This window comes from Myotis nattereri, assembly GCF_964212035.1.
Source record: "Myotis nattereri genome assembly, chromosome: 16".
NCBI lineage: Eukaryota > Metazoa > Chordata > Mammalia > Chiroptera > Vespertilionidae > Myotis > Myotis nattereri.
The window spans coordinates 15950542-15973265 of record NC_138091.1 but is presented as its reverse complement, the minus strand read 5'-3'; the positions used below and the strand labels follow the sequence as shown (position 1 = coordinate 15973265).

At 43.9% G+C, this 22724-nt stretch overlaps 1 protein-coding gene across 1 annotated transcript in view; it reads right to left on the bottom strand.

The window, feature by feature from the left end:
* Positions 1-22002, bottom strand: part of MYH10 (myosin heavy chain 10) — a 144213-nt gene extending 122211 nt beyond the window's left edge. The window contains exons 1-2 of the mRNA XM_081109002.1: positions 21738-22002; positions 14196-14571 (exon numbers count right to left, since the gene is read on the bottom strand). Coding sequence (XP_080965128.1) covers positions 14196-14540 — 345 coding nt within the window. The 5' untranslated portion in view covers positions 14541-14571; positions 21738-22002. The remainder of the gene's footprint in view (positions 1-14195; positions 14572-21737) is intronic.
* Between the last annotated feature and the right edge of the window lie 722 nt (positions 22003-22724).

Below are 22724 nucleotides of genomic sequence, written 5' to 3'. Positions count from 1 at the left end.
ACATAACTTTGTGAGGGAGGAGTGGAGTTCAAGTGCTCTGAGGTCTAAGCCAACACTAATGTCAGACAACGCTGCATTACTAAAAATGGAAATCATGATGATTCACCAGAAAGATATAAACATTTTACATTTGTACATATCTTATAACCTAACTTCAACAGCATATAGCAAAAATTGACAGAACTAAACAGAGAAGCAAAGATTTTAATGGTAGTAAGGAACAAGCAGATAAAAAAATCTGAGAACATGCAAAATTGAATGACACTGCACATACAAGAGACACTGCATCCAGTAACTGCAGCATACATGTTTTTCAAGGGCATGATGACCTCTTATCCAAACTGATCATATAATGAACTATACAGCAAGTCTAACAAATTTCAAAGGACTACAACTATTCCGGTTGTTCTCTGACCAAGGGGGGGGGGGGGGATTATATCAGAAATAATGGAATAAACCTAAAAATCCCTTTATATTTGGAAATTAAGCAATTTACTTCTAAATAACCTATGGAAGCAACAAAGACATCCTCATTATTTTGAACGGAATGAACAAAAACACATATTAAAACTTGTAGAATAGTGCTAAAGCTTTTACCTTAGAATGAAATGTATAGCCTTTAAAGTACATATTAGAAAATGACTAGCTAAAAAAAAAAAGATCTAAATCTCCATCTCAAAAATGAGAATGAACAAATTAAACCCACAGAAAGTATTGTAAAAATCTCTCTCTATAAAACCCTAATATGCGGAACAATCGAACAACCGGTCACTATGACGTGTGCTGACCACCAGGAGGTGCACGTGGAATATGGCAGGTGTCGGTAGCAGGCAGCAGAGCGTGGAACATGGTGGGCATCAGCCACAGTGGGATGGTGGAGCAGGTGAGCGAGAGCGCCAGACCAAGGCAGGGCGCCAGTCGCTGTCATCAGGGCAAGCCTCTGGTGGTTACTGAAAATTCTTTGCTCCTGTGCGCCAAGGTCCCACTGGGCACTCACACCTACTGCCGGTGCTGGAGCCGCTGCTCACACCCACTGCCAGTGCCCGGCGCCAGTCACCGCTCGCACCCATTGATGATGACAGCCTCGCTCACACCCGTTGCTGGTGCCGGCCCCAATTGCTCTGCGCTGTCAGTGGGTGCATGCGGGGCCAGCGTGGTCAGCACGTGGGAGTGGCAGCAGTGGGAGCAGGGCTGCCCTGCCGGCAGACAGGGGACCCAGGGGCCACGGCAGGAGGGGCCACGGAGGACGGGTTGAAACCTGCCCCTGTGCCCAGCACAGCCTTGTGGCCCACAATGCCTTTCAAGGCGCAGGAATTCGTGCACTGGGCCCCTAGTACAGTGATGGCGAACCTTTTGAGCTCGCATGCCAGCATTTTGAAAAGCCCTAACTTAACTCTGGTGCCGTGTCACATATACAGTGGGGCCTTGACTTACGAGTTTAATTCGTTCCGTGACAGAGCTCGTAACTCAAATTACTCGTATGTCAAATCATTAAAGTGAACGAGTGAGACACGTGATGCTGGGCTGATGTTGTGGCGTTCACTGTGACGTTTGCTGTGTCAACTAGTGGTGAGGTATCTGAAGCTGGCTCGTAACCCGAATTTTAGCTCGCAACTCAAAGCAAAAAAATTGGCCGAGAGACGGCTCGTATCTCGAAAAACTCGTTAGTCGGGACACTCGTAAGTCAAGGCCCCGCTGTAGAAATTTTTTGATATTTGCAACCACAGTAAAACAAAGACTTATATTTTTTGATATTTATTTTATATATTTAAATGCCATTTAACAAAGAAAGATCAACCAAAAAAAATGAGTTCGCGTGTCACCTCTGACACGCCTGTCATAGATTCACCATCACTGCCCTAGTATAATATAAACAGAGCCACTTTAAAATGGCGTCAGCCATCCCAGAGGAGCTGAAGGTTTTCTGCCTCAACCCTTTGGAATGTTAAAATAGGGCAAATAACCAGCACTTATCTCCAACAACTGTTTACAAAGATAACAAGAAATCTGATATGACTACCAGACTGATGACTTCCAGACTGAAAAGTAAAAAACATTTTTAGAATTAGAGCCACTAGTTAATCTGCGCCTACAGAAATGCCTTCCGCCTTTTGGTGTGACTGTTCCCCATCCCTTTCTAATAAATGCCCCTTGCCTTTGTCTCCTAATGGGAATTCTATTTGGGCTAACGCCTAAGTCAGTGCTTTCCAAATCAAAAGAAATGCTTGTTGCCTCTCACTTTGGCCTTTATTTTTAGGTTAACAGTACCGTTGTGGCCACTTAATGAGAAGGATACGCCTGAGAAATGTGTTGTTAGGCGACTGCATCCTCATGCAAACATCACAGAGTGCATTACACAAACCTAAGTGGTATAGCCTACTCCACACCTAGGCAATGTGGTGCAGTCTATTGCTCTCTAGAGTCTAGAGGAGAAAAAATAACTTTCCCTCTTACTGGGTTCGTGGCTGAGACATCCCTGTGATAAGAAATTAAAAGGAGTGTCAGGGTCCTTCGGACCAAAGGGTCCCGGGTTCAATTCTGGTCAAGGGCTCCTTCTAGGCCTGGGCCCTGGTTGGGGCTCATGCAGGAGGCAACCAATAGATGTGTTTCTCTCACATTGATGTTTCTGTCTTTCCCTCTCTCTTCCACTCTCTCTATAAATCAATGGAAAAATATCCTCAGATGAGGAAAGAAAGAAAGAAAGAAAGAAAGAAAGAAAGAAAGAAAGAAAGAAAGAAAGAAAGAGAAAGAAAGAGAAAGAAAGAAAGAAGATATTGGGGTGGGGCAAGTCAGTTATGGGAGGTTATCAAGAAAAAACACAGTAAATAGGGTAAGGTTGTTCTGCAGATATAAATCTTCTGAATTGATAAGAGTTTCCAGAAATAAGGTCATCCCTCTCTACCAGGTACAAGAGGGAAGCGCTCTTACTAATGGAGATTTCCCTTACAAATTTGTTACCTTTACAAAAGGCAACTTCTACTTGGTTTTTCAGAGCTTCTCCCATGTCTGCTGTTTCTTAAAATTAGCCTAAAATAACCCTTAGGCCAAAGACACATATTTTGCGGTGTCAAATTCTGTTGCCCTATAAGCTCCTAGGATACAGATCTGTGCAGCATGTTACTGTATTGAATACTTAGGCAACTGTAACTCAATGGTCAGTATTTGTGAACTTCATTGTGCATTACACATTACCATCTCACTGGGTAATAGGAATTTTCAGTTCCATTAAAACCTTATGAGACCACTGTCATATATATATATACAATCCATCACTGACCAAAACATCATGTGCAGATGACTGTAGAAAAAAAACACCCCAAATGTGTGAAGGTAGGTAGATAGGTAAAGAATAAGGTGGTTAGATGAAGGAGGAAGAAAGGAAGGGAGGGTGGAGGGAGGAAGGAAAGAGAGGACCAACAAAGTCAGAAGTCTGTTCTTTGAAAAGACTAATACTGATAAATCTCTGATGAGCCTAATTTAAAAATAAAAAGGGTAGAACGAATTATTAGTATCAGGAATAAGTGAATATCACTACAAATTCTACAGAAATAAGAGGATATTATGAACAACTTTATGCCAATAAATTTGAAAATTTAGGTGAATTAGACAAATTCCTAGAAAAAATTATCAAAACTGATACAAGAAATTTAAAATCTGAAAAGTTCTACATTTATGAAAGAAAACATTCCCACAAAGAAAACTATATTGTTATTTTAAAAAGAAATAACATCAATCCTATCCAAACTCTTTCAGAGAACACACAAACATAAAATATTACTCAATTCACTTTATAACGCCAACATAATCTTGATAGCAAAATAGGACAAGGACACTGCAAGAAAGGAAAATTTTAAGTCAGTCTCATTTACAGAAATACAGGGTGTCCCAAAAAAGTGTATACACACTTTAATAGCTGATAGCTCAAATTTGAAAATGAAATGTATTTTAATAAACACTGCCTTTATAATTATTCCAAGTGTGTGTATACATTTTTGGCGGACACCCTATATGTAAAATTCACAACAATCTCTCTATATAAAAGCCAGCAACCAGAACGGTGGAATGACCAGATCGACCAGTGGCTATGACGAGCACTGCGGCAGCCAACCAGCCTGATCCCAGCCCTGATTGGCCCCCAACACCCCGATCGGGGGAGGGGCTGGCCGGCCAACTGCCCTCGGCCCCTCCCCCTGTCCAGCCCCTTCTCTGATCGGCCCCCAAAACTCTGATCGGTGGCGGAACCAGCCGGCCAACTGCCCACAGCCCCTCCTCCCTGCTGGCCCAGCCCAATGGGCCCCCATCGGGGTGGGCCAGCTGGACCCCACCCATGCATGAATTCATGCACCGGGCCTCTAGTAACAACATAATCAGAAAAATCACACTATCACCCATGCAGGATAAAAACTAAGAGGAGAATGAAACTCCCTTTAATCTGATAAAAGAATATTCAAAGCAAAAACTATAGTAAACATCAATCTTTAAAAAAAGTTTTTGAATTTAATATTTAATTACAGTTGGCATGCAATATATTAGTTTCAGACATACAACACAGTGATTAGACACTTATATAGCTTACAAAGCAATCATCCTGAAAAGTTCAGTACCCATCTGATACAGTTATTACAGTGTTATTGACTATATTCCCTATGCTGTACTTTATATCCCTGTGACTATTTTTATAACTAGAAAATTGTACTTCTTAATCCCTTTCACCCTTTTCACCTATCTCCCTAACCCTTCTCCCATCTGGTGACCATCAATTCTCTATTAGTTTTTTTTTTTTAATTCTTTATGTAAGTGAAATCATATGGCATTTGTCTTTCTCTGCCTGACTTATTTCACTTAGTATAATATCCTCTAGGTCCATCCATATTGTCCCAAATAGCAAGAGTTCCTTCTTTTTTTTTTTTTAATGGCTGAGTAATATTCCATTGCAAACATCATTCTTAATGATGAAATGCTGAAAGCTTTCCCTCTGAGATAGGAATGATATAAAGATGCCTCCAATCACTACTTCTATTCAACAAACATTTACTGAATGAAGGTCCTGGACAGCGCAATAAAGCAAGTTAAAGTGTGAATGGGAGAGGGGCTTTGTAGCAAGCCTGACAAGCTCAGGGACCATGTAACCTAACCACATAGGATGATCTGATCATACATTTCCTAACTGGGCAGGTCATGAGGCAAAGTCACATTGTGAGTTATAGATTCCTTAATAAAAGGTCAATCTTTGCCTTAAGGGAGCCCTGTCCATTGTTTTTGTGCATCTAAGATAACATACCCTTGGAATATCAGTCACCATCTTTTCCAGACCTCTCAGAGGCATAACCACCCACCTTCACAGGACAACCCCAAAACTCATTTTCTTGTTGTCTGTACCATCTCTATATACTGTAAAAGTTAAATGCTAACTATCCTGTGCCCACTTAAAACAAGTATGTATCTCTCCACTTTGCTTTTCATCCAATCCTTAAGACACCTCCCCCTGGCTTTCTCCCACCTCTTTAATCTACCACTAATGACTAATGGATTGCATGGAGCCTTCTCCTTTGATTCTAAAGTAGAAAAAAGAACTGCAAAAGTGTCGTTCTCCAGAGTGTCACTCCTTTGAGATTTTGCTTGTGGGTTGGTCCTCAATTTTTTGGCTCAAACTCTTATAAAATTTATCTATAGGTTTTGACCTACTTTTGTTGACAAAAGAACTATATAAGAATTGGAAAGGAAACTGTCAGTATTTGCAGACAACACTGAGTGCATTCATGGGCAATCCAAAAGAATACCCAGCTGAACTATTATAATTAATAAATAAACTTACTAAGGTTAGTGATTATAAAGTTAAAATACAAAAATTAATTGTAAAAAACATAGCAACTGTATTTGTACATAATGGTAACAATTAAAAAGCAATATTTAGGACACCGTTTTAAAAGAGTACCTGAAAATCAAATACACAAAAATAAATTCAACAAAAGATGTACATGGTCTCTACAAAGGAAATAAAATATATTGAGAAAATTTTTAAAAATAAATAAATAGGTATACCCCTAAACTACAAGATCTCATTTTCCTCCAAATTGACCTATAGAACCAACAAATCCCAATCAAATTTCCAATAAGGGTGTGTGTATGTATGCACACACATAAAACTATAAAAACCAAGACAATATCTACTGGCTCATAGACAGGCACACAGACCCATGAAACATACTAAGGAGTCAACACACTCATGAACATCTGGTTTATAACAAAGGTGGCACTTCAGAGCAGTGAGACAGGACTGTTTCAGTAAACAACACTGGTCACTTGGGGAGCCATTTGGAAAAAAAAAATCAGTCTTACACTGTCCACAAAATTCAATTCCAAATGGATCTGAGGCAGACCTAAAAAAAATTAATTTAAAAATATATATATATCATTGCCCTGGTTAGTGTGACTCAGTTGACTGGACATCATCCTGTGCACGGATGAAGAATGGCAGGGTTGTCGATTCACTTCCAGGTCAGGGCACATGCCCAGGTTTCGGCTTGATCCTCCCGTAGGGGGTGTGCAGGGGTCAGCCAATTGATGTTTCGCTCTCACATCAATGTTTCTGTTTCTCCCTCTCCCTTCCTCTCTAAAAATAAATTTAAAAATTTAAACATAAAATCCTATATAACTAAAGGCTCATATCCAATTCGACCGAACTGCGGAACAACCGGTTGCTATGATGTGCACTGACCACCAGGGGGCAGATGTTCAACAGGAGCTGCCCCCTGGTGGTCAGTGTGCTCCCACAGGAGAAGCGCCACTCAGCCAGAAGCCGGGCTCATGGCTGGCTAGCCCAGTGGCGGTGGCAGGATCATCTCCCGCCTCTGCAGCAGTGCTAAGGATGTCTAACTACCAGCTTAGGCCAAGTGGGCCTAATCTGTCAGTCAGACATCCCCCAAGGGCTCCCAGATTGTGAGGGCGCAGGCTGGGCTGAGGGACGCCCCCCCCCCGCCCCCACCAAGTGCATGAATTTTGTGCACCTGCCCCCCCCCCTTTTTATATATAATCAAACTCCTCTCTTCTCTGGCTTCAAACTGAGTTCAACCCATGGGAGACATTAGCAGGAGACTGAGGCTGGGAGGAGGTGAAGACAGATAATTTATTCCCCGGGATCTTCCCTGCCAGTTGTCATGAGTTATGGGCATCCCTCTTTAGGGGCCACAATTCCTATCAGGAAGCCCTTTCCATACAACTATCCTCTCCCAGTTGAGGTAAAGTTCTTTCCCATTGCTTTTTTAAACACCAAGCTGTGTCAAGGGCTCTCAGCCATCACTAGTGCTGGATACTGTACAACTAGCATGTTTTCTAAACTCTATCCACGTGTTTCTAAATCGTCCCCTTAGTAAGCTCTCAAAATACCTAGTTTGAGGGCCTTCTGTTTCCTGCTAGACTCTGACTAAATCAGGCATTATCTAAAAAAGCTCAAGATATGAGTTAAAAATATGCATATTCTCTAATCCAGGAATCCCACTGCTAGTTCTATACCTTACAGAAAGGCATGCTTATGTGCACTAGGTACATGTCCAAAGCTGCTCACTGAAGCAATCAATGTTCATAATGTTCAAGTTTCCAAACTGGAAAAAACAAATGTCCAAAAACATTTGGATTAAAGAAAAGGGTCAAAAATCTGAAATGGAATATTACACTCAAACAAAAATGAACAAAATATTCAAACTTTTTATTTCAGAGCCGTTTTATACTCTTAGAAAATGACTACAAAGATCTTTTGTTTTATATAACTGAGTTTTTAAAATGTACCTGTATTCATTTTAAATAACAATGAATGTGTTAATATAAGTAACATTTATAAAATTAACTATGTTTTCTAAAAAGTAAAAAGACTGACAATTTTATATTTTTGCAAATCTTATCTGGCTTAATAGAAAATCCCATTTTCATATCTGTTTCTACATTTAATCTGTTGTGACATTTTGTTTTGGTTGAAGTATGAAGAAAATCAGCCTTACACAGACATATAGTTAGAATGGGAGAAGTAGTCTTACACTCTTTTCAAGTAATTGTGGATATTCTTCTTTGATACTATACCCAAACTCAACAAGTGATAATTTCTTAAAGATCAGAGGCAACGTACCTTCTGAAACCCTATCAATGAACTTTTCATACTGTTTTCATTAAAATCCAATGTCTTATCTTGCATGTTGAATGAAAGCTATTACCTATGCATGATTTTGTAATATCTACACACATCACTTGCAAAACACTGGTTCACTGAATTATGCAAATCTTCTCAATGATGGCATTGCACCACTCTATGTCATAATCACATTTGTCTATCGAAACAGAAAGGTTAAGTAGTGATATTGAGTTCACAGTGGTAGACACGAGAGTCTCCAAATTTTAATTATCATGTGAAAATTCAAATTTTATCATTGGCAACAAATACAATCAGTTGTTTTCTTTGAAGTGACAGGCTCGCTTTATTTCTAAGAAAATATCTGCCAAACACTGAAGTGGAAGTAACCAGAGTTTATCTATCAGCCACTCTATAAAATAAAAACGGTATTCTATTTTAAAAGTAGCAAATGTAGTCTGCAACTTAATAATGACATGCTTTTCCTCAGGGCGACCACCGTAGTTCAACATGCAGCAGAAGTGCTTTATACATACTCACCATTTCATCACATGGAATATTCAAAAGACATGGACACAAGGGCTGAGAATTAATAAAATCAATAATTTATCTGCTTTATCAAAGACATTCTTCTTTTATTATTGTTATTTTTTTATTTTATTAAAGCTGGGGACAATGAGACAAGGAAGGGCTTAGGGTAGAAGAAGTGACAGGAGAGCCTAGACAGGGCTGCTTTGGGTCTCCAGAAACGTTACAGGAAAAAAATGAGCGGAGGCGGGGCTGCTGTCAGCTCTGGAAAGTCAGAGAAAAGGGGGCCTTGGAGACAGGTTGGGGGGTAGCCCGGGGCCAGGCAGGGCTGTCCATAGCTCTCCTGGTTGCAAGTCTCATGGGCACCCTTAGGACTGAAGAGGTGCACGCCTGAGAGGGAAGGCATGGCGTGCTCCCAGGAGGGAGAGCACTAGCAAAGACATTCTTGAGTGAAACTGAATCAAAATGACCACTAGGTACAGTTTGGGGTCACCATCTTAATTCATGACAACGTGTCAATGGATTTTCTTACCATTGTCTGTTCACTGTTGACATCACTACCAATGTCAACAGTGAAAAGGGCAAATAATCATGAAAATAGTTTTGACCACACGGATCTTGGGAAAGAGTCTTGGGGAAAAACCCTGGAGTCCATAGACCACAATTTGAAAACTACTAAATTATTCCAACACAAAGCAATATGGATGATCTTTAGAAGGTAATGCTGAGCAAAAAATAATAATAATAAATAATAAAAAAGAGGCAGAAAAGGCTATGTAAGATTCATTCACAAACAGGCAAAACTCAACTATATAATTATATTCTTTAGGAATGTATACCTTGTTGATAAGACACACTGAGAGATTTTAAGATACTTCTCAGTAATTGATAGACCAAGCAGACAAAAATAAGTCTATAGAAGATTTAAACAATTAAAAATCTTAGTCATATACAGAATAGACCTTCAATAACAGAATATACCTTCTTTATAAACACATACAGAACTGTCAATATCTATATAAAGCAAGTCTCAACAAAAACAAAGAATGTATTATATGGACTATATTCTTTGACTGCAATGCAATTAATTTAAAAATAATAAAAAGATAGCCCTAGCCCTGACCGGTTTGGCTCAGTGGATAGAGCATCGGCCTTCAGACTCAAGGGTCCCAGGTTCGATTCCGGTCAAGGGCATGTACCCTGGTTGCGGGCACATACCCAGTAGGGAGTGTGCAGGAGGCAGCTGATCGATGTTTCTCTCTCATTGATGTTTCTAGCTCTCTATCCCTCACCCTCTCCCTTCCTCTCTGTAAAAAATCAATAAAATATATATATTTTTTTAAAAAAAGATAGCCCTAGCCCAGTGGTCGGCAAACTCATTAGTCAACAGAGCCAAATATCAACAGTACAACGATTGAAATTTCTTTTGAGAGCCAAATTTTTAAAACTTAAACTATATAGGTAGGTACACTGTTATTAACTTAATTAGGGTACACCTAAGCTGGCCTTTGCTAAAAACGTCCTCAATCTGAGGGGTCGACCTCAGCAAACGTACCCCCACTTCTTCTAATGCCACTTCTTCAAAATAGACTGGCCCAGGCTGAAAACCAACTTCTGCGCATAGGCCACGAAGTTTCAATTGCACTGTACGTGCGTGCCCGCACTTGGTATTTTGTGGAAGAGCCACACTCAAGGGGCCAAAGAGCCGCATGTGGCTCACGAGCCACGGTTTGCCGACCACTGCCCTAGCCGGTTTGGCTCGGTGGATAAAGCATCGGCCTGCAGACTGAAGGGTCCCGGATTCAATTCTGGTCAAGGGCAAGTGCCCAGGTTGCAGGCTTGATTGCCAGTAGGGGACATGCAGGAGGCAGCCAATCAATGATCTTTTCTCATCATAGATGTTTCTATCTCTCCCTCTTCCTTCCTCTCTGAAATCATAAAGATATATTTTTTAAAAAATAAAAATAAATAATAAAAAGATAACTTAAAAACCAACATTTAGAAGTTTTAAAAGTATACTTTTAAGCCGAAACCGGTTTGGCTCAGTGGATAGAGCATCGGCCTGCGGACTGAAAGGTCCCAGGATCGATTCCGGTCAAGGGCATGTACCTGGGTTGCGGGCATATCCCCAGTAGGAGATGTGCAGGAGGCAGCTGATCGATATTTCTCTCTCATCGATGTTTCTAACTCTCTATCTCTCTCCCTTCCTCTCTGTAAAAAATCAATAAAATATATTAAAAAAAAAGTATACTTTTAAAAGGTTCATAGATTAAAGAAGAAATCATAAGAAAAATTAGAAAATATTTAGAACTAAATAATACAAATACTACAGAAAAAAACGTACGAGGTGAGCTAAAACAGTACCAGGGGAGATATTCACAGTGTTGAAATGGTTTTTACTAGGGGAAAAAATTAATATTGGATGAGAAGTTATATGTCAGGGAGATTAAATACAAAGAAAATATAAGGAAACTAAACCTGTGAATATGAATTTTTAAAAATTGTGGACAAGATCCTCCCAGACCTCCACTTCTGCTGTGACCTCAAAACTTACAGAAAAACTCAGATTTCTCTTCTTTAAAGATCAAGGGGACCATAGTTTGAAAGGAAACTCAGAAAGTCACTCAGGTTATACCTGAGATAAGTGGGGAAACTCAAACACAATAAAAGATACTTGCAAAGTTGTAGAAGTATAATAAAGCATGCCTACAAATAAAATGTCTTTTCTTTCACCCCTTCTCTTTATCCCACAGTCTTCCCCTTCCTAGTTCCCTTCTCTCTCCTGGTGGCAGGAGCCTACAGAGTACAATGTGGGGAATGGAGGGGAGACTGGCAGAAAGAGCCTGGCTCCATTCCACAGCGTTTTGGTTGTGTCATCACATGGAGCCTTTCGCAAGTCACTGCGCCCAGGCATCATCCGAAATTGACCCACAGCTCAAATCTTTGCTCACCATTACGATCTGACCACAATCTCTTAGTTTTCCAGTTTTCTCTCTCCTTCATGGCCATTACCTTCACTCCAGGCCCCTTTGATTTGTTTGACAAGAGAGAGAAGAGAAAGGAACTGTGCTAGCAGTGGAGACACACAATGGTCAGGCTCTCCTGCCTTCACAGACCTGGGCAAGCCTACAAATGTGGCAAAACCAGGAAGACAAACACCCAATTAAAAAATGGGCAAAGGACCTCAATAGCCACTTCTCCAAAGTGGACATACAGATGGCTAAGAGACATATGAAAACATGCTCAAAGTCACTGATCATCAGAGAGATGCAAATTAAAACGACAATGAGGTAGCATCTCACACCTGTCAGAATGGCTACCATCAACAAATCAACAAATGACAAGTGCTGGCGAGGATGTGGAGAAAAGGGGACCCTCTTACACTGCTGGTGGGAATGCAGACTGGTGCAGCCATTATGGAAAACAATATGGAGTTTCCTCAAAAAATTAAATATGAAACTGCCACTTGACCCAGTGATCCCACTTCCAGGAATATATCCTAAGAAACCCGAAATACCAATCAGAAAGAATATATGTACCCCTATGTTCACAACAGCACAATTTACAATAGCTAAGATCTGGAAAGAGCCAAGTGCCCATCAATAGACAAGTGGATAAAAAAGCTGTGGTACATTTATACCATGGAATACTATGCAGCAGTAAAAAAGAAGAATCTCTTAGCCTTTGAGACAGCATGGAGGGACCTGGAGAGTATTATGCTAAGTGAAATAAGCCAGTCAGAGAAAGACAAATATCACATGACCTCACTTATATGTGGAATCTAATTAACAAAATAAACCGATAAAGAGTGGATCCAGAGACATGGAAGCATGGAACAGAGTGCGGAATCTTGGAGGGAAGGCGGGAGAGGGTGGGTGGGAGGTGATCAACCAAAGAACTTGTATGCATATATAAGCATAACCCATGGACACAGACAATAGGGTGGGCAGGGGGACGGGGGTGGGCTAGAGAGGGTCAATGGGGTAAAAACGGGGAAATATGTAATACTTTCAATAATAAAGATTAAAAAAAATAATGGCAAGACGACACAGCCAGACAAAAATGTGGTCACCATACATATTCTGTTATTCAGTCTCAGCCAGATCCTCAATGCTACTCTCCAATCGTCTCCTTATCTGTGGCTTATCTTCCAAACCTTTCCCATTCTCCTGGAGCCACCTTCCCAACCCTGGTGCCTCTTACTCACTTACTTTCCATCCTACCTCATAGCAGGGGTGGGTGGGGGGAGAGAGTAAGAGAGAGACCTTCAGGCTACATTGAAATTTCTCTGGCAAAGGTCATGAATGAACTATTCATTTCTCAGATTTTCCCATGGCTAGCTCCCTCCTATCAGTCAGATTCTATCTAGCTCAAATGCTACCTTCTCAGAGCCCTTCACTGACCTGCTGTGGAAAGTCTCCCACTTACTCTATCCCGTTTCATGCCCTTACAGCAGTGGTTCTCAACCTTCTGGCCCTTTAGATACAGTTCCTCATGTTGTGACCCAACCATAAAATTATTTTCGTTGCTACTTCATAACTGTAATGTTGCTACTGTTATGAATCGTCATGTAAATATCTGATATGCAGGATGGTCTTAGGCAACCCCTGTGAAAGGGTCGTTCGACCGCCAAAGGGGTCGCGACCCACAGGTTGAGAACCACTGCCTTAGAGGGTGTATCACAAAGGCAGGAGCCTATCCTGTCCACCACACTCTCCCCTGCAGGAGGTGCTCGGTACATATTCACCAAATAAACTAGTTCCTATGGTAGAGCTAGTTCTGATTTGTTGAAGTTCTAAATTGTGTATGAGCTTCAGTGTCACACCTCGTGCATAAAATTCTTTTCCAAATTCAGACCATTACAATGTCAACTTTTCTGTCTCCTTCTCTTCATTCTAAATCTAAGTTCTACCTACACCACCTTCTTTAAATCTTTGCCAATTGCATCTACCACCCCTTCAAACCTGTTTTGTCATTCTAGGTTTTTTTCAGGACTTGGCTTGCATTTTCCCTCTTCCTTACCCCTTATTATTTTCAATGACTTTTATATGGTCAGTGACTACAACATCCGGATGTGTCAACTGCTAACCACAGGACAACCCCAGCCTCAATCTCACCCTGAACTGTTTCCTCTTAAAAACCTCAGTCTCATCTTTCCCATTTCCCTGCACCCAGTGAACTGGTTCTTGCCCTCCACTTTACAATTCTGGATTTACCCAGCATTTCCTACTAATTTGCTGTCTGTCTCCTCCTATTAATGCACCTCTTAATCCCATATTAAACTCCCTGGTCTTTCTGCCACATGCTTCCCCGATCTTATTATATTCCAGAGCACCACCACAAAAGTCTTCACATACCATTCAGTATATTTCATTAAAAAAAAATTTTAAGCAAAGCAAGATTTAGGGTAAGCAAGAGACTATCTTTAATAGAAACAACAGTTAAACAGAGAATGTGAATAGTCCACATTCTCATTTGATTATGACAGTATGTATAATTTACATTAATTCCCAGTCACTACACTCACGTGATTAGAGGGAATACTTACATAGATAAGTCCTGAATAGTAACGATCCTTCAGATTATGTAAAACAGAAGCTTCATTCAAGCACGTCAATTCTGCCATATCCTCCACCTTGGAAAACTTAGGTGGGTTCATCTTCTGAATATCATCTTTGTTGACCATTGCTTTCTTTCCATTCTCTGCCAACTCCACCATAACTTCATCTCCCCGCTCTTCTTTGATACTAGCTGCCTCAAAACCATGGCGTTCTGATGGAATCCACACTAGCTTTTTCGCCGTCCAATCAGCCTGTGTGGCAGGGTTGTAGATGACAGCCCTGTCCACAAAGAGATACCTCTCTGGATCTTCAAGTCCACTTCTCTGCGCCATTGTAAACAGAAGGATCCAAGAGCAATTGCCTCTATGGAAAGAGGAGGAGGATAAAGTTAGATACTCAAACATATAAAACTAGAGGCCCAATGCACAAAATTTGTGCAGGAGTATGCCTTCCTTCCCCTGGCTGCCGGCACTGCTTCCCTCTGGCACCCAGGACCTGGGCTTCCCTCCTAGCCCTGGCTTCATCTGGAAGGACGGAAGGACGTCCGGAATGACGTCCGAAAGGACGTCCGGTCTAATTAGCATATTATGCTTTTATTATTATAGATGAGCCCTGGCTGATGTTGGCTCAGTTGTTTGAGTATCATCCTGTGCACTGAGAGGTTGCCAGTTCAATTCCCAGTCAGGGCACACGCCCAGGTTGTGAGTTTGATCCCCAGCAGGGGACACGAAGGAGGCAGTTGACCAATGTTTCTCTCCCATTGATGTTGTGCTCGCTCTCTCTCTCTCTCTCTCTCTCTCCTTCTCACTTCCTCTCTCTCAATAAACACACACACATATAAAATCACTTATATTTATATATAAAATTTACAAATTTTGCTCCTTTGGTAAACAGAAAGCATAAACTTTGAGTTAAAAAGCTGGGGTATTCCTCTTTATGGCCATATTAACTGAGTTTCCAAGGTAAATTTCAGGGGTGACCACAAATTATGACTGGTTGTCTGAAGACCACTCAAGACACGCCCTCAGTTACTGAGGGCTGAAAAACAAGCAGAAGGGCAAAGCAAAGTTCTAGTTTGACTTCCCCCCCTCTTCACTCCTCTTTCACCCTCACCACAAATTAAACAGAGTTAAGACGGGAAAGGATAATGAAGAGAAAGAAAACAAAAATTCATAATAAAAAGCCTATGGAGTGGTACCAGAATTTGTTTCACCACCAGGATATAGCTACAGAACACATGAGGAATGACAGAAGAGAAAGCATCGGTCTCAAGCAGGCCTCCTATTCCATCCTCAAATACCCCAACTCAGTTTCCCTATAGCTTGTCTATGGTCAGTGTGGTCTGAATGTGATCAAATAAGGCCACAGAGGAAAAACGGAACTTGGCTTCACGTAATAGTCTTTCAATATGTGATGGTAGCTATTCAGGTCTCCACTCCCCTTCCTGCAGCTGCTCCTACTCCCTCGGTTCCTCTTTAGCATTCCATCACTCATCAAGACTCATTCCACTACCCTGAGCTCTTGCCTCCAAACAGACTCGATGTGCTTATGCCCCTTTAGAGTGTGTGACCAGAAGTGAACATAATATTCCAGATACAGTTCCACCAGTACCACAGAAAAAGGGAGCGCTAACAACCATAGGGCCACACTAGGGAAAGCTGTTAATGTATTTCAAGACCTAATGGGTGCATTTGTACTCATTCACTGTTGGCCCCGAATGAGCTGTCAGCCAAACCTCCACACATGCTGCTCTAAGTTACCTCCCCTCCTGTACTTGTGCAATTGGCTTCTTGGATCAAATGACAAGATTTTATATTCACCACTCACCTTTCTGATGAGACTCACTTATCTCCTTTACAATATCTTTTTGGAATCCAATAACATCATTACACACTTTTGTTATTACTCCAAATTCCAGGTGGCTACAAATTTCATAAGCATGGATTCCATCCATGACTTCATCCAAATCAATACAAGGAGCCAACTGAGAACCTACTCTTGCTCTATCAAATCTTCCCAACTTCTCCCAGACCCCGAACTGATGGGGATTCTTTATAGGCAAGATAGAAGGCTGAAAGGTTAACCATAAAATAGTCCAAGGTTGTTAAAGAGGTTCTTAACCTTGATTCCGTAGACAAATTTCAAGCTCAAATGGTATAAAAAAGTTATACACTCACTTTATACATGTATGTGTGCTATTCTAAAAGGAGAACACTCAGGACTTCCTTCAGATTCTGTGCCCTAAAAAAATTAATCACTGATACTATCCCTTTCACTGCTAGTGAGAATGTACTAGAATCAAATAGTTAAGATTCTTCAGAAATTATTTGTTATAAAGTAATGCATCACGAACACACATGTCTAGAACAGTGATGGTGACCCTATGACACGCGTGTTAGAGGTGACACTTGAATTCATTTTTTTGGTTGATTTTTCTTTGTTAAATGGCATTTAAATATATAAAATAAACATCAAAAATATAAGTCTTTGTTTTACTATGGTTGCAAATATCAAAAAATTTCTATATGTGACACGGCACCAGAGTTAAGTTAGGGTTTTTCAAAATGCTGACACGCCGAGCTCAAAAGGTTCGCCATCACTGCTCTAGAACGTGGTTCTCAAACTCTGGCATGTGCACCAGCAGCACCTACACACTGCCGGGCCCCATCCCAGAGTTTCTGATTTAGTTAAATCTGGGGTGGAGCCTAGTAAGTTGCATTTGTAACAAATTCCCAGATGATGCTAATGCTGCTGATCCTGGACCACACTTTGAGAATCATTGCTCCAAAGTTCTCTAGCTGCCATGGTGGGCCACTGTTACTAACAGGTATTTGGGGGGGGGGGGAGGTGAAAACCAATGTTCTAGACTAATTCATACCAAGATTTAAAGACTACGCTAATGTTTTAAGGATAACAGACATGGACAAAACAAAAATTAAATGAAAAAACGTCACAAAACATGTAACATTAAGACTTCTATAAATAAAATTGCTAACCTGTTTTTTAATTAGTATTTTCCTTCTTACAGAAAATATTCATGGACACATGTACAATCCAAAGAATGGTTTCAGCCCTAGCTGGTTTGGCTCAGTGGATAGAGCATCGGCCTGCAGACTAAAGGGTCCCGAGTTCGATTCTGGTCAAGGGCACATGGCTGGGTTATGGGCTTGATCCTCGGTAGGAGGCGTGTAGGAAGCAGCCAATCAATGATTTTTATCACTGATTTCATCTTTCTTTCCCTCGCCCTTCCTCTCTGAAATCAACTATATATATATATCTTTTTTTTTTTAAAGAATGGTTTCAAAAGACCATTACCTCTAGGGACTACTCTATAAGATCATTAACAAGTTTTCTGTCTTTCCAACTTATATACTGCTAAGGAGGAGGCATGGCTTTGAAGTGGGACTTACCCAGATGAATTTAGAGACAATCAGACACACACTCTGCCTAAAGGACAGTCTATCAAAAACAAAGATATCCAACTCTAACAAAATATGATAAGTTATTCTTAATATTCTTTTTAGCTATTAACTGTATGTCCCATATAACACTTGGAAAACTGTCTTGCTGCCAGTTGGCACACACACACATTTCTTTACTTTTACCTTAGGTATGCTTAAATTTTTTACTATAAGTTAGAATAATTGATCATTTCTACAGCAGATTCTATTTTTTTTTAAGTAAATTATGTATTTAAGAATTATTTTATCGAATTGTACATTTTAAATGTACTAGTACTTTTTTTGGTGGGGAAGTGCTTATAATAGTTCCTACCGATATCGCTAAGTGATTAGAGCATCAGCCCACACACTGAAGGGTCACGGGTTCGATTCCTGGTCAAGGACACATACCTGGGTTGTAGGTTCAATCCTCAGCATGGGGAAGCAACCAATTGATGTGACTCACATCAATGTTTCTCTCCCCACCCGCCTCCCTACCTTCCACTCTATCTAAAAGCAATGGAACAATATTCTCAAATGAGAATTAACAAAACAAAAAATCCAATACATCGCAAAAGTGTAATTACAAAATGTTCCCTGTTTTGTGGGTGGAAATTACACACACACACACACACACACACACACACACATATATACTTTAAAAAAAGCTAACAACTACTCATGGGTCTTCACTGGGAAGTGGGATTAAACTTTTTACTGTTCCAGAGTTTTCTACAACTAAACACTATTCCTTACCGTATGGTAAGCACTCAGCCTCGTCCCTGATCCAAGGAGGGCATCTATACCTACTGGTCAAATATTACATGATTGGTCCTACCCTCATTTCTCCTCCACAACCAAACACCTACCATTCCTTCAAATCCTGACCCAAATGACACCCTACCACAAGTTCTTTTCACGTCAATCTGGCACCTGAATCCTTCTCCTTCCCTTAGCATTTTGCGCTGCTCTTCTGGCATTTTTCTTGCCCGCCTGTGCATTGGCCAAGAGAACCTAGCAGGCGTAGGTACTCAAATCATTCTTTAGTTGATAGTGTTCAGGAGGCCACTGAGGATTTTTTTTGTTCACTTTAATTCTTCACTTGTGATTGCCAAATATGTTGTATTTTTTTCCATTCCATTGTACATTTGGGACCCAATCTTGATAATACTGGTATTTAAAGTGAACCACTCCCAAATGCTTTGCCTTGTGGAAAGGATAATATCACAATATTTAAAATAGCAAATACTGTTGTTATATATCACTAATTATGGCCAGACACTATTCTAAGCAGTTTACATATATCAACTCTTAATCCTCACAAAAGCCCTATGAAGTAGGTACTATTTATATCTTCATTATACAGATGAGGAACCTGAGGCACAGAGAAAGCCAAAAACCAGCTAACAAGTAGCAGAGCTGGGCGTAAACCCAGAGTTCAGTTCCTGAGTTCATTCTACAACAGTGGAAGGTGACAGGGAGGGAATTTTGAAGGGCATGATGTGCACCATGTACTGCCTCTCTACTAAGTAAAAACCCTATCAATTATGGCTTCAAGAGTACAGGCTCGGCCAATAAACACACTCGTACAACCTAGGAAATGCTTTATATTTTACATAAAAAAAAAATAACTATACTTAGGGGAAAAACGAATAAATAGGAACCTCTTTGCAGGAGACACAAAGGTTCTTGGTATCATTTGAAATAACTGCCTAATTATAGTTAAATCATTTATATGTGTATGAATTAAACCCCTACAGAGTCAAAGCCCTATGTCCTTCATTGGTTTTAGGGACGCACACACTCCTGGGCTCCCTCCCACTACACCATTTTTGACTTCCAATAAAACGCCACCCAGAACATTTCTCAACTGCCGTCCAGCACATACCAAAGTATGGATACAGGGAAACAATTAAATTTTATGAGTATCTTGCATACAAAGCCAAACAAAAATGGATAAATTTCCCATGATAGTGCATCCCTCTATGACAGATACACTAAAACAGAAATTGTCCCAATTTGTGTAACACTATCTCAGAGGTCGCTTGCACTACAGAGACCTGCAAGTCTGTTAATTTACCAATATTCTGCTTAATCAAACGAGCACAGATACAAACCAAACGCGAAAGGACACTATGGCCAGTCGTGGCCTGCACCATCTCTCCGTAAATATTTGTGTTACATTATTTCTGAAATGTGAACCCAACACCAGGAATTTTCATTTCTATATGATGAGAAAGTACATAAAACACAGCCGCATATAGCCTTTCACCACACAACGTGCCCTTCAGAATTTCCTCCATCTCACCTTCCATCCAGCCTGTCTTCATTTGTAATCATTTCCCCAAGGAGCCCAAATAAAAAGCCGGGCTCTGGGGTCACATCCCTTTGCTGTAAGAGCTCGTGCTATATCGCACAATGACACCATCTGCTTTCTCCAGATAAGAAAACGGGGAAGAGCTGAATTTAAGATGCAGAAGTAAGGAGAAGCATAAAATGGCCACTTTTCCAGAATCGGAGACACACAGGGCATATACATCAACACCAAAAGCACGGGACTAAACAGAATAATGAATAAGGACGGACTGATGAAGGAAAGGAAACAATAAATAGGTTCAAGTTTTCCAGAGTGAATACATATCAGGAATAATGAAGCCGGCCTCAAAGAATCCTCAGTTTCCATATTAAACACACACACACACACACACACACACACACAATCTCGGCAAAGCCCAAGTATTATATCTGGTATTATATTATTCAGCGAAAACAGCCGTCTTTGTTTCATTTGCAGCCTGGATCTACCCCGCCTGCTCTCCCCTACCCCACCCACCCCACCCCCTTCCACCAGCCGCAGTGATCTGGACGGGAGCTGCAGAGGCCCCGCGGAACAGATAACGGTCACGGGCAGAGGCCACGGGCAGGGGCCGCGCTGCCCAAACCTCCCGGGCTGAGCCCCGACCCACCGAGTCGCCAACCTCCTTCCCGGGGCCCTCGTTCCCGGGCAGGCCCGGCCGGGGGGCCTCCGAGGTCTCCGGGCCGCATCCGCCCACCACAGGCCCACAAAGCCCCGCACTCCCTCTGACCCCATTCCAGGCTGATTTGAGGGGACCCGGGTGTGACCCCCAGATGCACAAGGCCAGGAAGGCTCGGCGGCGGGCCACTGCCAGGTCCCCCACACAATAAAGGGCTCCCGGAGCCAGGGCGGACCCTCCCCCCGGCCGCCCTGCTGCAGCGCGGCCCCGCCACATTTCCCGCCTCGCCCCCCGCCCCCCGCCCCAAACCGCCGGGGCCTCGCCCGCGTCCACCTCGGCCCCCGCGGGCTGCAGAGCACGTTGTCGGACGCCCCCTCCCGCCCTCCTGCCCGGGAACCCCGGAGCCCGACCCGCCCCGTGCCGGCGGCCGGCTCCTCCGACCCTCCGCCGCCCCGCGCTTTCCCGGCGGCGCCGAGCCCCTGCCTCCGGTCCCTCCAACCCACGGGTCCTGGGCGCTCCGTCCGCCTGCCGAATCCTCGGCGAACCCCTCGCCGCACCCTGGCTGCCCGACCCGGCCTAACCCCCAGGAACCCACCAGGGGCCCTTCCTGTCCAGCATCTCCCCACCCCCAACCGGGATCGCGCTTCCCAGCCCGCCCCGGACTCCCACCCCTCCAGGGAGACAGAGACTCGCGGGACCCCCCGGGACCCCTACCAGAGCACCAGCCCCCCACCCCCGGCGCCGGGGCGCTCGGACCCCACACACCGAATACCAACTCCCCTCATCCCCACACCCACATCTCCATCCCAGCCCCCGAGGGGTCGTCCTCCCGCACACCCAGGCCCTGGTTCCTGCAGGGGTCTCGCGCTCAAGGACCTCATTCCCCGCCCTTCCCGGGGTCTCTCCACCCACTGGGGTCCCGTTACCCTACTCCTGGGTCCTTCCCCAGATGAACCTAGATCCCCGCACACAAGCCTCTACCCAGAGCCCCTCAGCTTCCCCCCGCTTCCACTGCGGGCTCCGCTCCTGCCGTCCGGGCCCAACGGGTGCCCGGCCCGGGATCCTCCTGTCCCCCCCAAACCGTCCCTCGGCCCCCGACAGCCGCACCTCTCACCTTCAGCCGAAGATGGTGGCGCCGGCGCACGTTCTGAGCCGCGACCACAGATCCAGCGCCTCAGTCCCAAACCCACCGCTGCCTCCGCCGGGCTCCTTTAGCACTGCTGCTCCGGGCGGCCCCTCCCACCCCCGCCCTCATTGGGCCAGCCCCACGCCCGTCACCGCCGCCCCCAGACCCACTGGTCCGTTTGCGCGCCCATCTCCAGGGGAAGACGTTAGCAACGCGAACGAAGCTACCTTCCCGAGGTCCGCTCCCTCCACCCACCTGGAACTGCGCTCATTGGCTCCCGCTCCCAGCCCGGCCCGCAGAGGCCCCAAGCTCATAGGGCGCTGCGCACGCCCGTCATCGATTCCGGGAGGTGCGGCCGGAGCAGTGGCGCGCGATTGGCTGGCTCGGGCAGAGATGGACAGCTGAGGGTGGCTGCGCGCCCCGCGATCCCGCGGGGCAGCGGATGCAGGCTCTGCTGGGGCCGCGGCGGTGCGGGCGGCGGGGCAGGTGTGCCGCCGCAGGAGCACCGAGCTCCGCCTGGACGCGGCTCGCCCTGGCGTCCGGCCGCCGCGACAACCCCCTCGAGCGCCTTGATGCCCACACTGCTTGCCGCCGCCGGCGTGTCCCGCAGCGGTACGGCTCCCACCGCAGAGTGGCGGGCCCCCAACGCTGCCGGCAGGGGCGGGGCGGGAGCGCGGTCCAGAGGCCTTACGTCACCCTGGCTGCGGGGGGGTGGGGACCGCGGCTCGGCTGCTCACCTGCAGTGGGGGAGGAGAGGCCGCGCTCGGGGTGCAGCTCTGCCCATGCGCACTGGCTCTGCGGGGGGCGGGGGGCCGGGGGCCGACTCGGTTCTGCGATCGGGCCACGGTGGCCGCCGTGGGATCCCCGGTTCAACCTACCCGGGTCTGCTGAGCGCCGACGCGGGACGGCTTCCTCCGCTGCCGCAGCTCTGGTGTGTGCGAGGGGAGGGGCCTTCCTACCCAGCCTCCAGGCCGG